General features: G+C 48.9%; 1 protein-coding gene across 9 annotated transcripts in view; it reads left to right on the forward strand.

Moving 5' to 3' along the window:
- ANKS1A (ankyrin repeat and sterile alpha motif domain containing 1A) overlaps positions 1 to 13,384 on the forward strand; it is a 168,953-nt gene that overhangs the window by 108,305 nt on the left and 47,264 nt on the right. For all 9 annotated transcript variants that reach the window (XM_005223297.5, XM_005223298.4, XM_005223300.5 and 6 more), the window contains one exon: positions 476 to 1,062. In XM_005223297.5, the coding sequence (XP_005223354.1) occupies positions 476 to 1,062 (587 nt within the window). The remainder of the gene's footprint in view (positions 1 to 475; positions 1,063 to 13,384) is intronic.

Below are 13,384 nucleotides of genomic sequence, written 5' to 3' on the forward strand. Positions count from 1 at the left end.
TGGAAATGTATCAGATGTTCCAGGAGTGAGTCTCGCTTGCTCGTGCTTACTTGTTGGCGGCTCTCTCTCTCCCTCCCTCTCACTTTTACTCCGCATTCACTCTCCTCACTTGTGTCCTTTCTGTGGGATATAGTTAGCACCTCCTGTCGCCTTATATAGCCAGGTCTGGTCGTTAATGTTAACAGAAATCTAACAACAAGGAAGGCTGCCAGATAGCATTAATCAGGCCAGTGTTTGGAATTTCATAAATGCTCTGACTTTGGGTACAAATTGGACATTAAGAACAATACGAAACTGTTTGCTGACTTCCTCTCTCCTCTTCTCTCCCTCTGCCTGCTCCCCAGCCATCCAGCTTCTCTCCCTTTTCCCCTGCTTCTGAATTCCTCTGCTCGGCCGTGCGCTCGCTGCATTGGAACTTTGTTGGTTTTTGCCGTGTTTAATTTTGTTATTTCTCTGTCTCTCCGTCCACTCCAAGACCACAGGCAGAGCAGCGGTGGCCGGAGCCAGGACTCTGCGGAGGGGCAGGACGGGCAGGTCCCGGAGCAGTTCTCAGGTCTCCTCCACGGCTCCTCCCCGGTGTGTGAGGCGGGGCAGGACCCTCTCCAGCTGCTCCCTGCCCCTGGCCAGAACCATCGAGAAGGGTCCCCCGCGCAGGGCGCCTGCCCCGAGGAGATGCAGCTGGAGCAGACAGGCAGGCGTGCGTCCGGAGCCTCCCCGCCCCGTGTGCTGGACCAGAGTAGGAGAGTGGGCCACCCGGCAAGCCTGCCCCCCGCCCACAGCCAGACGCACCCCAAAACTTCAATGCGCACAGCCTTTCCACGCCCTGGGGGCGCCGAGGAGGAAGGTGACCCGAGCGGGGCCAGGAGCCGAGCCCCTCCCACCAGCAGACCCAAGGCTGAGCTCAAACTCAGCCGCAGCTTGTCCAAGTCTGACTCTGATCTCCTGACCTGCTCCCCAACGGAGGACGCCACGATGGGGAGCCGGAGTGAGTCCCTCTCCAACTGCAGCATTGGGAAGAAGAGGCTGGAGAAGTCGCCCTCCTTCGCCTCTGAGTGGGATGAGGTAAGGCTGCGTGTTGTCTCGGGGAAGAGAGCCAGGCTGGCCGAGCCCCTGCGCTCACCCGGGTGCCGATGCCCAGGACCAGCACAGGGGCCGCGGCTGCCAGCTTCCTTCACACTTCCACCAGGGTGTTTCCGACAGCTGGGAGGGGGCAGGTGCCCTGGAGCCAGGACAGGGGTCTTCGTGCCTGCGTGGCAGAGGACAGGTCCACTTACGGTTAATCTGCAGGGCGGAGGCCCAGCAGAGCAGGACTGAGGAAGAAGCAGTTCCTAGAAGTGACATGCTGTTTGGAAATATTTGGATCCCATCGGCCTAACTGAGGGAGCCAGACTCGCCCTGAAGATGCTGCGGAAGAAGTAGAGGACTTCCTGTGAGCCTTCAGGAGGAAGAGGGGAGATGCAGGGCTGGGGGATGGGGCTTTGGGAGAAGCTGCTGAAAGGGAACCAGAGGGGGATTTTCTGTTTCCCGCTGCGTGTGATTCTCCTGTTTTTCCCAGGAAGACCACATGCTCTCCCGGCAGAAGCTTCTGCCCATCCCACATTCCTGGGTTGGTGGGGCAGAAGGCTAGGTGGTTCAGAAAACAGAGTGATTAGTGAGGAGAACACATTTGGAATCTGAGGCCCAGGTTCCTTTCAGAGCCATTGTTAAAGAATAGAAATATGTGCCCAAGTATTTTGCAGTGACCTGTGACATGTCTTCCTGGGCAGAAGAATGTGTTTCTCAAAGCTTGGTAAACATGCAGGGAATGTTCAAGTACTACCCTCGCAGGCTTCTAGCTGAAAGGAAGCTGACTTTGAAGCGGACTGGATCTGTCTCCCCGGAACATTTTCACAAGATGAATTTAGCTCTCAAAGAGGAGGGGACCACTGCAGCTGGCATGTCCATTTGAACATTCTGTAGACTAAATGCCCTACCCAGCCCATCCGGGTTGCAGCTGTAAAAGTTATGTAAACCAAAGCTAATCCCATTCCCAGTATGGGAACAGGGCGGGGCCAATTCCTCCAGCACTCATCTCCAGATAAGATGAGGTTTAGGACTCTGTTTAGTCAGGGACAGGAAGATCCTGTGCCAGAGGAAATCTTCGCTGTTTGGCAAACCAGGATTTGGTGGTGAGCCTGTGGCTGATGCCAGGCCACTTAAGGAAATGTAGCTAGTGTTCGAGAGCGCCTGTGCCCGAGAAATGGCACACGGGAGAGCAGGGGTCTGTAGGGACGTGTGCTCTACCTTTGTTTTCAAAACAGAGTTTTTCTAACTTACAGTCCAGTATAGGATAAGGCAGTTTAAGAGTAAGAGGCAATATTCTCTGAAGTGGCAGGAGAAATCAACAGAGAAAAACATCAGTGGGAGTGGAGTGGGCAGAGATGAGGCGTATGAGAGGGCAGAAAGGGGGCTTCAGGAAAGATCACAGAGAAGTAGAGTTGGATATGGAATTCAAGAGCCAGGTGTTCTGGTTAGAACCAGATTGGAGCCATGGGATGGCGAAAGGACATCGAGGCGGAGATAGCAGGTGAGCGAGCGCGAGGGTCTGGGGGAGCTTTGGTCACGTGGCTCCTGTCACGTGCAGAGAGTGTACAGGGAGAGGAAGAAGTAAGGGCGGAAGGTGAGACTGGGAGAAGAGAGTGTGAGGACTTGGCCGTGAGGCTGAGAAGTGAGGGGGTGCTTTGCTGTCACGGCAATGGCTCAGAGCTCTTCACACAGGCTGCTGGACCAGCCTGATGAATCACCCCTTCTTTATGTCTCACCCTGAGTACATCCTCCACCCCAAGCGGTCAGCAGTGCTGGACGATTCTTCACAGACTGTCCAGGCCCTGTTGCAGCACTGCCAGGCAGTGTTATGGGTTCCACCATTTCCTCTTGGAAAAGAAACATAAAATCACCGAGGCACGCCAGGCTTAATTGAAGTTGCCTGTTGAGTCTCCTTATATCCTAATGAAAGGAGGTGCACACGCTGGTACTGTCTTGGTGGGTAGAGATTGCTGGTGGATACAGGGAACCCAGGGACTCCTGGGCCAGGCTGTGGTGAGGCTAACCACCAGAAGGACTGTTACATTTTAAGTTTGAAAAAACTAAAGGCAATTGAGGTCTTGTTGGAAAGCATTCAGAAGATGAAGCTGTGCTTGCATAGTAAACATTAACAGAGTGCTTTACGTTTAACCCTTCAGTATTGTTTTGAGCCGTATTATACTTGGTTTGGGGGGATAGCTCTATCTAAAGAGAAACTTGAGGAGTGTTTCCCACCCTGTTTGGCCCTAAACGCAGGACTTGGCAGACTTCCCTAGAGCAGGGCATTAAGTAATGGCTGCTCGCCACCCACCCTGACCCCTGCCTGAAGGCTGCTTTGCCTGTATCCTGTGCTTGACAGTTTTATTTTCTTTGTCGTCATTAGCTCTAAGGGGTCGGTAAGGCTGCCCTAAAGGAGGTTGGGCCCAGCTCAGCTCTTCCCCAGGGGTCCAGGAGGAAGAGGGAGGCTCTGGGGCAGGGCGGCTGCGACCCCAGTGCAGACGGGGTTGCCCGTGGGTTGGCCGGGCTGATCCTAGAAGGCAGCGCAGGGCGGCCCAGGGGCCCTGCTCCGGAGTCAGTAGACCTGGCTCCATCAACTTCACCTCCGTGTGGGAGGCTCCAGGAAGCCTCGGAGTGGTTACCCTCATTTGTGAAACAGGCGTCAAATCTGTGTTTCAGAGGTGTTTTTACCAATTAGATACGTTTCAGCACTCAGTACAGTTCCAGTAGGCATAAAGTGTTGCGCGAATGGTAGATATTAATACTATTATTGTGTCTGCAGCTTTGGAGGGAGAGAACTGGGCCCTGGAGCATCTTCAAAACTTGAGAAAGGCAGAGCTCTGGGGGAAGGTTTGGTGGAGACTAGGAAGTTCAAGTGCTTCAGCCTCCTGCCTGACTCTGCCCTACCCAAGACGGAAGAGCCCGCCCCGCCTGGGAGAGGAGGGCAGGTGCCGCACATTGTTCTTCGAGAAATTAATGAGCTTTTCTGCCTGATTCCCTGGGAGGGAAGAGGTTAGAGAGCAGTCCACAGCCTCTCCCCTTTATTGTTCCAGTGTAGGCCTGCCTGATGGGCCGGGTGTGGGGTGATGCATGTTGGGCACATGCACAGTGGACCATCCCTGTTCTCACACGCAGCCTGTTCCTCACAAGTGTTACTGTGGGCCCTACTGATTGCCCTGGACCGAGGATTCTGGAAGTTAGCCTGGTTAAGGGCAACCTCTGAGACAGTGGGCACTAGTGATGCTTGTATTCTCCCTATTTTCTGTTGTGTTTCTGGTAACAAAGAACTAATGAGAGTTTGCTTTGAAGAGTGCTCAGGCTAAGAGGTGCTCTAAATCCCAGCTTCAATAGACATTTTCTGTGTTCTCCAGTCAAATCAGCACCTTCTTTGTCTTAATGATCCCTTGCGGCATCATAGAAGGTAAACTGAGAGCCTGAAGATAAATAAAACTGTAAAATATATAGATAAGGAGTGGGAAAATCACCTTCAGCTCTCTACATAGTTAGTCTCTGTTAATGTTTGATATATATCCAAATTTGAGATCTTAGTACATTTGCTAGTTTATAATTTGCTTTTCTTACCTAATTGCTGCATATCGGGGATGGCTTGCTGTGGCCGTGCCAGTAAGATCTGGACTCAGGTCCTCATTCTGAAAAGCACAGTATCCTGTCTCTGCTTATATCATCGGGTTAGTTAGCTTGTTCTTCTAGCTGTTCTCTGGTTGTTAGACGCGGTGCATGGCACCTTCCATCTGCCCTTCAGTGTGTTCCCCACCCTCCCTACCTGCCTGTGTGCCCCCAGAGGCCCACCCTTGTGAACTGCATCACTCGGCCAAGGAAATCTTGGATTGGCTGGGTTGCTCTACTGAAGCCCCCAGCCCTTTGAGAGACCCTGGCTCCGTAGCTGTTCTCTGTGCATTTTGGTAACATTCCTCCCCCAGACTCTCTAGGTCTGGGGCTCCACCCTTGTTCCTCTCTCTGTCCCCAACACAAACCTGTGCCAGTAATCCCTTTATTTAGCTCCTTCAGTTCCCCGTTCGAGTGTGCCTTCTTTTTCCTGCAGGGACCATCAGTGATACAGACGTTTCTAGCACGGTTTCTGTCAAGTCTAAACAACCACAGATGGCTGTGTGCTGGGGCAGTCAACGCGGCTCTTGCATGTAAACTGTACATTAATCTTCATTTGCAGATGATCCAGAAGGCCTGGATATTCAGGGTGCTGGGAAGCAGGAAAAATTCATCATTTAACTGGAAGCCTTTCCCGCTTCCAACTCTAGGGAAGAAACCTGTTCTCCTTCCACGCGGTTGGCAGTGTCGACAGCATCTCAGCTCCCTGCATGTATTTTAATCCTCTGTCACTGCGCTGCATGCTGCACCCATAGGCACGCGCGTGCACACACACGCACATACACACACGGCAGTAGCAGTTGGTGTCTGGTCAGATAGTAGTTTGAATGTATAAAAAGTCCTAAGGGATCAGATAGGTCTCTCTCACACCTGCCTTTGAATGGGATTGAAGCTCTGGAAAGGAAAAGCCACAGAAGGCCACTTGGCTACTTAGCATAAACATTTGAGTCATTTAGAACTTAGCTAAAGGCTTAAGTGATGAATCTGTGTTTTATAATCAGCTTTCATCAATATTAAACTAGTGAGAGATGGGTGAAGAACAGGGACATGCTTTGCATACATTTTGTGCAAACAGAGTAATCTCTGGCCAGGGGTTTGGGGAGTGTCCTGGTTTTGACTGAAATGGTAGCTGCAGGGACCTTGAGTCCCTCCACGTGGAGTGAAGGGGCAGCAGCCAGGAAAACAAAAACACCCTCCCAGGCCAGGTCCCAGAAGCTTTTCCAGCAGGCTGTCCAGTTGGAGGCATGATGTCATCGAGAGAAATGCTGATTGGTTCAACTCCACAGAGGCTGTGCTTGCTTTTAACCCTTGAGGGTCAGGTGTGCAAGAAAATACCTTAGATCTTAAACCCAGAGATTTGGGCTTGAGTTTCTACTGACCATGGCTGAACTTCCCATAACATTGTTCTGCAGTGTGTATTGTTCTTCATTATGTAAACAAGTCCTTTCTGCTGAGCACAGCCCTCCCACTCGAAAGAAGAATGTGACCCTCCTACCTCTTGGGACAGATTGGAGCCTGGAGTGACTATTTACGTTGCTCCTAGGTTTATTCAGGAGTCACTTTTATCCTAGAACCTCTACATCCCCTTTTGGTTTTAAGTGGTCTGGTAGGATGGAGGGTGTTTTTTTGTTTTCCTATTTTTAAAAATAAGCTCATTTATTGAATAGTAGTATTAGTGTTAGTCGCTCAGTCTGACTCTTTGTGATCCCATGGACTGTGGCCCGCCAGGCTCCTTTTTCCATGGGAATTCTCCAGGCAAGAATACTGGAGTGGATTGCCATTCCCTTCTCCAGAGGATCTTTCCGACCCAGGAATCGAACCTGGGTCTCCTGCATTGCGGGCAGATTCTTTACCATCTGAGCTACAGGGTATAGAGTCCTGTGTGAACAGTTTGGGCCTTTTTGTCTGACAAATCCACGTGATTTTCTTAGTCTAGGTTAAATATATATGTAAATATGGGCATCTCCATGGCCTGGTGCATTGTAAATAAGCCAGAGCTGGTCCTGGCTCTGCAGTAGGCCAGGGATGAGAAGATCAGTGTGGCCACCCCTGCCTGCATCTCCAGATTTCCTCATTGCTATTTTTCCTATCTTTTTACTTATTCTGCCCCTTTATTTTCTTTTATTTATTTACATACTTACTTTGGCTTCCCTGGGTCTTAGTTGCTGTGAGAGGGCGTTCTTAAGTTACAGTGAGCAGGGGCTGCTCCCTACCTGCAGTGCATGGGCTTCTTACTCTTGTGGCTCCTCTTTCTCATTGCCGAGCACGGACTCTGGTGTGAGGGCTCAGGAGTTGTGGCTCAAGGGCTTAGTTACCCCGCAACACGTGGGCTCTTAGTTTCCCAGCGAGGGATCAAACCCGTGTCCCCTGCATTGGCAGGTAGATTCTTAGCCGCTGGACCACCAGGGAAGTTCCGCTTCTTTATTTTTCTCTTTTTTTTTTTCACCCCTTTGCTCTTTCTCTCATTTTCATCTATGCTCTTTCCTGTCTTTTTTACTTTCTTCCTCTTTTTTTTTTTTTCCTCTTCATTCTTATTTTTACTGGTAGAATCAAGGAGAGGCTTTGCTAACAGCCTTTCATTCTCAGCCTTGTCCTCCAGCGGTTTTCTATTTTTTGTTAAATATTTTTATATTCTACAGAACATCTAACTACTTGTGGTATAGGCTTTTTATTTATATAGATGCTGGGAAAACAGTGTGGACTGCACGTGGACCTCCTTTGAAACCTGTGACCCTCAGCAGTGACACAGAGCTCTTTTCTGGATGCCAGTGTTGTGCTCTCACCCTCAGAGATGTGATCCTGTCTCTGCTCTGTGTTTTCATGGAACACTGCCCGACCCGCCTGGGGCTCCTTTACTTTCCTTTGTCCTGCTTTCTTCCCCAGGGTGCCCCCAGGGGAGTAGCCAGTGGCCTGTGCTTGTGGCCTGAAGATCCTGGGCAGGGCCACGATGCTAAGGACTCTACCCCAGCATGCTGTTCTGTCCTGCTCAGGAGCTCGAATGAGCCAGTCTTCACGCCATGGGGCCCCCCTGTCCATAACTCAGAGCGGCCTGTTTCTCTCTCTGGACAGGTGGAAAACTGCCGGAGCTCGCTAGGAGCCTACAAATGACAATTTGTCTGACAGTCTGTTCTTGCCTGCCCTGATTTAAACAACCAGGAAGCCATTGTAAACTCAGTGGAAGTAGTGTGGTTTGTATAAATGTTCCAGTTCCTTTCTGCTTTGGAGCTATTTTCAGCAGACCCTCCAGAGAAAACCAGGACGGTGCCTTGTATCTGCTGTGCGTTTGGGCATGCCGTCCTGGGGTCTGCTGCTGGGCGAATAGCTCTGTGCTGGCTTGTAGGACTGGAGAGACCAGCCGTTCTGACAGGTGTGAGGTGACAGTGCATTATGGTTTTGATTTGCATTTCCAAGTTGCTTAATGATGTTGAGCATCTTTTCATGTACCTGTTGGCCACTTGTTTATCTTTATTTATTTTTGCCCTTGCTGGGTCTTTGTTGCTGCACACGGGCTTTTTCTAGTTGCAGTGAGCAGGGGCTACCCTCTCGTTGCAGTGTGTGGTTTCTCATGGCAGTAGCTTCTCTTGTCGTGCAGCCGGACTCGAGGCACGCAGGCTGCAGTAGTTGCAGCACGTAGTTCAGTGGTTGTGGCGCTCGGGCTTAGTTGTCCCATGGCATGTGGGATCGTGGACCAGGGGTGGAACTGGTGTTCCCTGCATTGCGAGGCGGGTTCTAAACCACTGGACCACCCGGGAAGCCCTGATTGTCTAGTTTAGAAAAATGTCTATTTAGGTCCTTTGCCCATTTTAAAATTAGTTTATATATATATATATATATTTTTTTTTACTACTGAGTTGAATTCCTTGTATATTTCGGATATTAACTCCTTGTTTGGATACATGGTTCACCAGTGTTTTCCCCCATTCCGTTGGTCGCCTTTTAGTTTGTCACTGATTCACTCTGCTTGTGCAGATGCTTTTTAGTTTGATGCAGTCCTACTTGTTTATTTTTGCTTCTGTTGCCTTTTGCTTTTAGTGTCAAATCCAAAACATGGCTGCCAAGACCAAGCATCCTGGTGATTTTTTAGAGCAACTGTTTGATCTTGTCCACTATTTGATTCAGTTTTCCAAATGAGGAAACTAAAGTTTGCAAGCTGAAATGACTTGCCTAAGATGTTGGTGCTGTTAAATGAGGGAGACCAGTCAGAGCTTCTAAGTCTTAATGAGATTGTAGTTATTAATAGCATATAGGTGAGTTGAATTTTCATTTTGGTATTAATTAGCAGTTACTTTTCAGTTCTTATTTAACCCCAATTTATTGCAGCCCTATTTTACTTTTCTCCCCGACTCCAGAAAAAGAAATTTTTTTTTGTTCTAGGTATATAAAGGAAAGTAATTTGAAAGAGGGAATCCTGGGAAATGCATGAGTTTTTCTTTTCACTATTAAAGCTCAAAGCGCCTCCTCCCTCTACTGACGTCGCAAACAGAAGACTGTTAGGTGTTTTCTTCTGTGACTCACAGACTGATAAGATGATTTTTAAGCAAATTTTTAAATCAAGAGATCAGAGGAATCTGAACAAAGTCACTTCCACGTTTCCTGAGGTGGTGATCGAGCTTTTGCTTGGAAACCCGAAGTGGCCCCCCTCTGCCGTCCGCCGTTACCTGTGTGAGATTGCGAATGCGCCTTCGTTTCTGGTTAGGGTCTGTGACTTCCACCCCATCACTTCTGGATCCTGCACACTGTCCTGCCTAGCAGTTGTGCAGGTATTTGACACTGTGATTCTGTCCTCCCACCCTCAGACCTTCTCATTTCCTTACCAGGAAATCCAGCTCCTTCTCCCTCAGCTTGGGTGGTGGTTCTCTCACCGCTTCCGCCCCAGCTCGTCTCTGGCTGCATTCAGGTCTTCAGGTCCTCTCAGAGTCATAGGACGTCACCACAGATTGCATTATATATTCTGATGGAGTTTTACTTGTCACATACCACCCGGTAACACCTCATCAAGGAGTTTGATGAACCTCCTACTCTGCTGAAAAATCACAGGAACCCATTGTCAGTGAACCCAAATCCAGGGCCGTGTATGAGAGCCCCTTTTTCCGCCTTAGGGGGCCATACAGATTGCTGCTCTGTGAAGTGACTGACGGCTCCGGGTTGCCTTATGAAGCTTCTGCCTGCGCTCCCCGCCTGAGGCAGGGTTCAGCCTCTCTCCTGTTGTGCTTTTTGACAAAATCAGTGTAGGTCTTCCCTCTGGCTCGGAGGTGTGACTGTACCTGCTCTCCTCCTGACAGGCCGAGGGGCTGCCTGGCCCCCGAGTCCTTCTCAGGCAGTGTGTAGCATCTGTAGGACTCTCACTGTGGCCTTATTTAGAGGCAGAGATGATTTTGTAGCAGTTTTTTTTTTTTTTTTTTAAGCAATAGGATGGATGAGATTTGGGGAAGCCTGTGTGGTATAAATGACCCCATGCCTGGCTCTGTAAAGGGTGTCTCAAGCCCTCATGTGCCGTTGACTCCGAGTGCTTCCTCTCCTCCCCACCCTGTGTCAGTCACCAGGGTTTTCTCTCAGAATCTCCCCCTTCCTCTCCATCCCCACCTGCCTTCCTGGTGTCGGCTCGACAGCCACCACCTTGGTGTTCTGCTTTGCACTGGGCTTCTCCTCTAGTTCATGTTACTTGTCACTGCCTTGACATAGTCCTAAATATTTTGTATCATCTCCCCTGACTGAGAACCTCCCCGGTGCCTTATTGCTATAGCACAAAGTTGAAATTTCTCGGCCTGGATTCATGGTTCTGCAGAAAATAACCCAATTCCAGCTTCTGCACATGGCTTTCTGTCTCATCTTGCACTCCATTTTTCTGGTTCCCGTCAATTCCTTTACCCACTGTTTTCCTCAACACTTTGGTTTATACCTTTGTCCCTGTTGGAATGCCTTTCTCCGTTTCTTCCTGTTGAAATGCCAAAAGCTTGCTCATTCATTCACAGTTATTGAGAACCTGATGTGTGCTCATTGTTCTAGGCGCTGGGCATAGTAGAGAAGTGAAATAGTAAACAAAATAGATACACCCAGCTTTTGAGAGATTACAGTCAAAAGGGAAAGATTATATTAAACAAGTACAAACAAAAAATCGTCACAAACAAAGATAAGTGCTCTTGAAGAAAGTACTGTGAGAGGTGGAAGGTGGGGAGTGGGGCTCAGTTTAGATCAGTGAGGAAAGGAGCCCAGTCAAGGAGAGGAGGGCAAGCCTCTGTCGGTTCCAGAACCTGCCTCCTCGCAGCCCGGGAGTGCAGAGGCCTCTCACTGGACACTGTCTCCTCAAGCACTAATTTGGCACTCTGGTCATTGCTGATCTTGTCTTTTTTGTGCATGGCCTGTTTCCCTAACCAGATTAGAGACATTTCAAGGATAGTAATCACAGTTCATTTTACAAAAGGGACACTTCGAAATGTGTCAGTGGTTAAGGACCTTGGAAGGAGGTCGGAGGTCCTGAGTCTAAGGACTCAAGGTTTGGATGGCTGAGGACCTTGCCAGGCTTGAGCGGAGAGAGCTTTCTTTTTGTTCCTGAGGGAGATAGAATAATTAAGTCCTTCTCCAGCTCACCCTTCAATCTTGAATTTTATTTTCTTACTCATTCTCTAGTAATAAGTAATAGCTCTTTTATATCACAACAAAGGATTCTAGAGAATACGCAGAATAATTTGCTTCACAGATGGGAGCATAGAAATTTATGGATTTCAGAAGAGGTTTATTGCCAGTGTTTTATGGATTTCTCACTTAATTTGATAGATTAGCTCCCCTCCCTCCATTTTCTTTTAAAGCCAAAAATGCTTTATGAAAACATTCTAATTTGGAGAGGGAGCATTAAATTTTACATTTAAATGCCAATATCAGTTTTAAGCTAACTCCATTTACTGCTTGCCCTTCCCCCTTACATAAAATAGTTAACAGTTATAAAGGATTTGAAAATAAAAGTCCCCCCTTGCAAATGTCACAGTAGGCGTTATAACTCTTTCTGCTTTAATGGCAGCCCACTCCAGTATTCTTGCCTGGAGAATCCCACGGACAGAGGAATCTGGCAGGTTATCGTCCATAGGGTTTCAGAGTCGGACATGATTGAATCAAATTAGCACATCATATATTGAAGTAAAGACTAGAAATAGCTTTGGCCAGTTCTTGGCCCCTACTCTTTTCAATTAGATTGAGAGGAGAAAAGAACCAAACCAGATATGGTATGTTTCAGGTCCATTTCAGTTAAAATATCAGCTCCTGCCCAGGTAGCTCCATCCATCCCTGTAGGTGTCCAGAAGGACTTGCAGTGGAGTGAACGCAGAACCAAAGAAATCCTCAGCTGCGTCCATGTGTTTAAGGGCTTCACAGGTACTTACTTGATAAAGTGGAAGCGTTAACATCTCTGACATCTGTGGTGCAGGTAGAATTGATTTGTCAGAAAAGGGAATTTTCCAAAGCCCATTTTAAAAAAATCAACAATATTGCCACTGATCCAGAATGAAGGTCCTTGATGAGTTTCCCCTGCTGGGTTAACACAGAGGCCTGGCCATGCTGTAGCTCAGATAATGCTGTTTCTCTAGTCTGAACTTCTTCTGAAGGTTCAATTAGGTTTGGCCTGTTTTCACCCTGGGCAGCCACTTGAGAACTGCCAGCTTCTAAGGCCAGAGCCCAGTGATGGGTGCGTTTGTTTCACTGCTGGCAGGGACTGCAGTGCCACATCTCCTGGACCCTTGAGGAGGGCACCAGAGACTGATCTCAGTGAAGAGCTCGTCTGTTGGTCCTCACGTAGAGATGCAGGCATGCCTCAGAAGGGTTTCAGCTGCCCAGATGGACCCGAGCAGGCTGGATGATGCAGCCTCTTCGGGCCCCGTTCCTGGACAAGAGCTCCATCCTGTGTCACTAAGAACTTTGTGTGACATCATCACTGGTGGTCACACCCAAGTCATTCCACAGAGCAGCATTTGTTGGGTTTCAGCCTGGCTTGTGGAAAATGAGGTGCACCTGCCCCGTAACATTTCCAACAACGGGAAGAGGGAATTTCATTTGAGAGTCCCTGAATATCTTCTGTAGGTGTACCACTCAAGAGCTGCTTTGGGGAGCGTTTGTGTACCTCTCCCACGTTTGCCACTGTGCCCTTTCCTTGATTTAGTTTAGACAAATGCTTCCTACTGGTATTAAAATACATTTCCAAGCCTTTGTATGCTTAGCATTATTCAGGCCGGTATCATTGCATTGTTTGCTCAATTCTATGTAATGTGGTCATTATGTCTATGTTTTCTCAGTTTTGAGCTACAAAAGGAAATATAGCATCATAAATCCAAAGCCACCTTGGTTAGAGGCAGTCAGCTGTCCAAGGGTGAGGGTTCCGTGTCCAAAGAAACAAAGCTGGAGCCAAGAATATGATTGACACCTGGGAAATCTGCAGGACTAAATAGGCTGAGCACAGCCTTGCCCTGAAATCCCAGCGTAACAAGATGAAACGAAGATACAGACACTTAAGGGTGGTGTACTAGAACAGATCAAGGAAGCAGCTCAGTTCACACGGTGATTGTACGCCCATGGGGCTCTTTGTCCTGTGAGTCGGTGGCAGACATTGGCTCAGGAACCGTCTCGCATGAGTAGCGGGTGCAGAGGCGCTGGCTGGCCTCCCTGGAGCCTGCTCTCAGCCCACTGTCAGTGGCTGTCCGGGCGGCTGACACCG

The sequence above is a fragment of the Bos taurus genome, chromosome 23 (assembly GCF_002263795.3).
Source record: "Bos taurus isolate L1 Dominette 01449 registration number 42190680 breed Hereford chromosome 23, ARS-UCD2.0, whole genome shotgun sequence".
Taxonomy (NCBI): Eukaryota; Metazoa; Chordata; class Mammalia; order Artiodactyla; family Bovidae; genus Bos; species Bos taurus.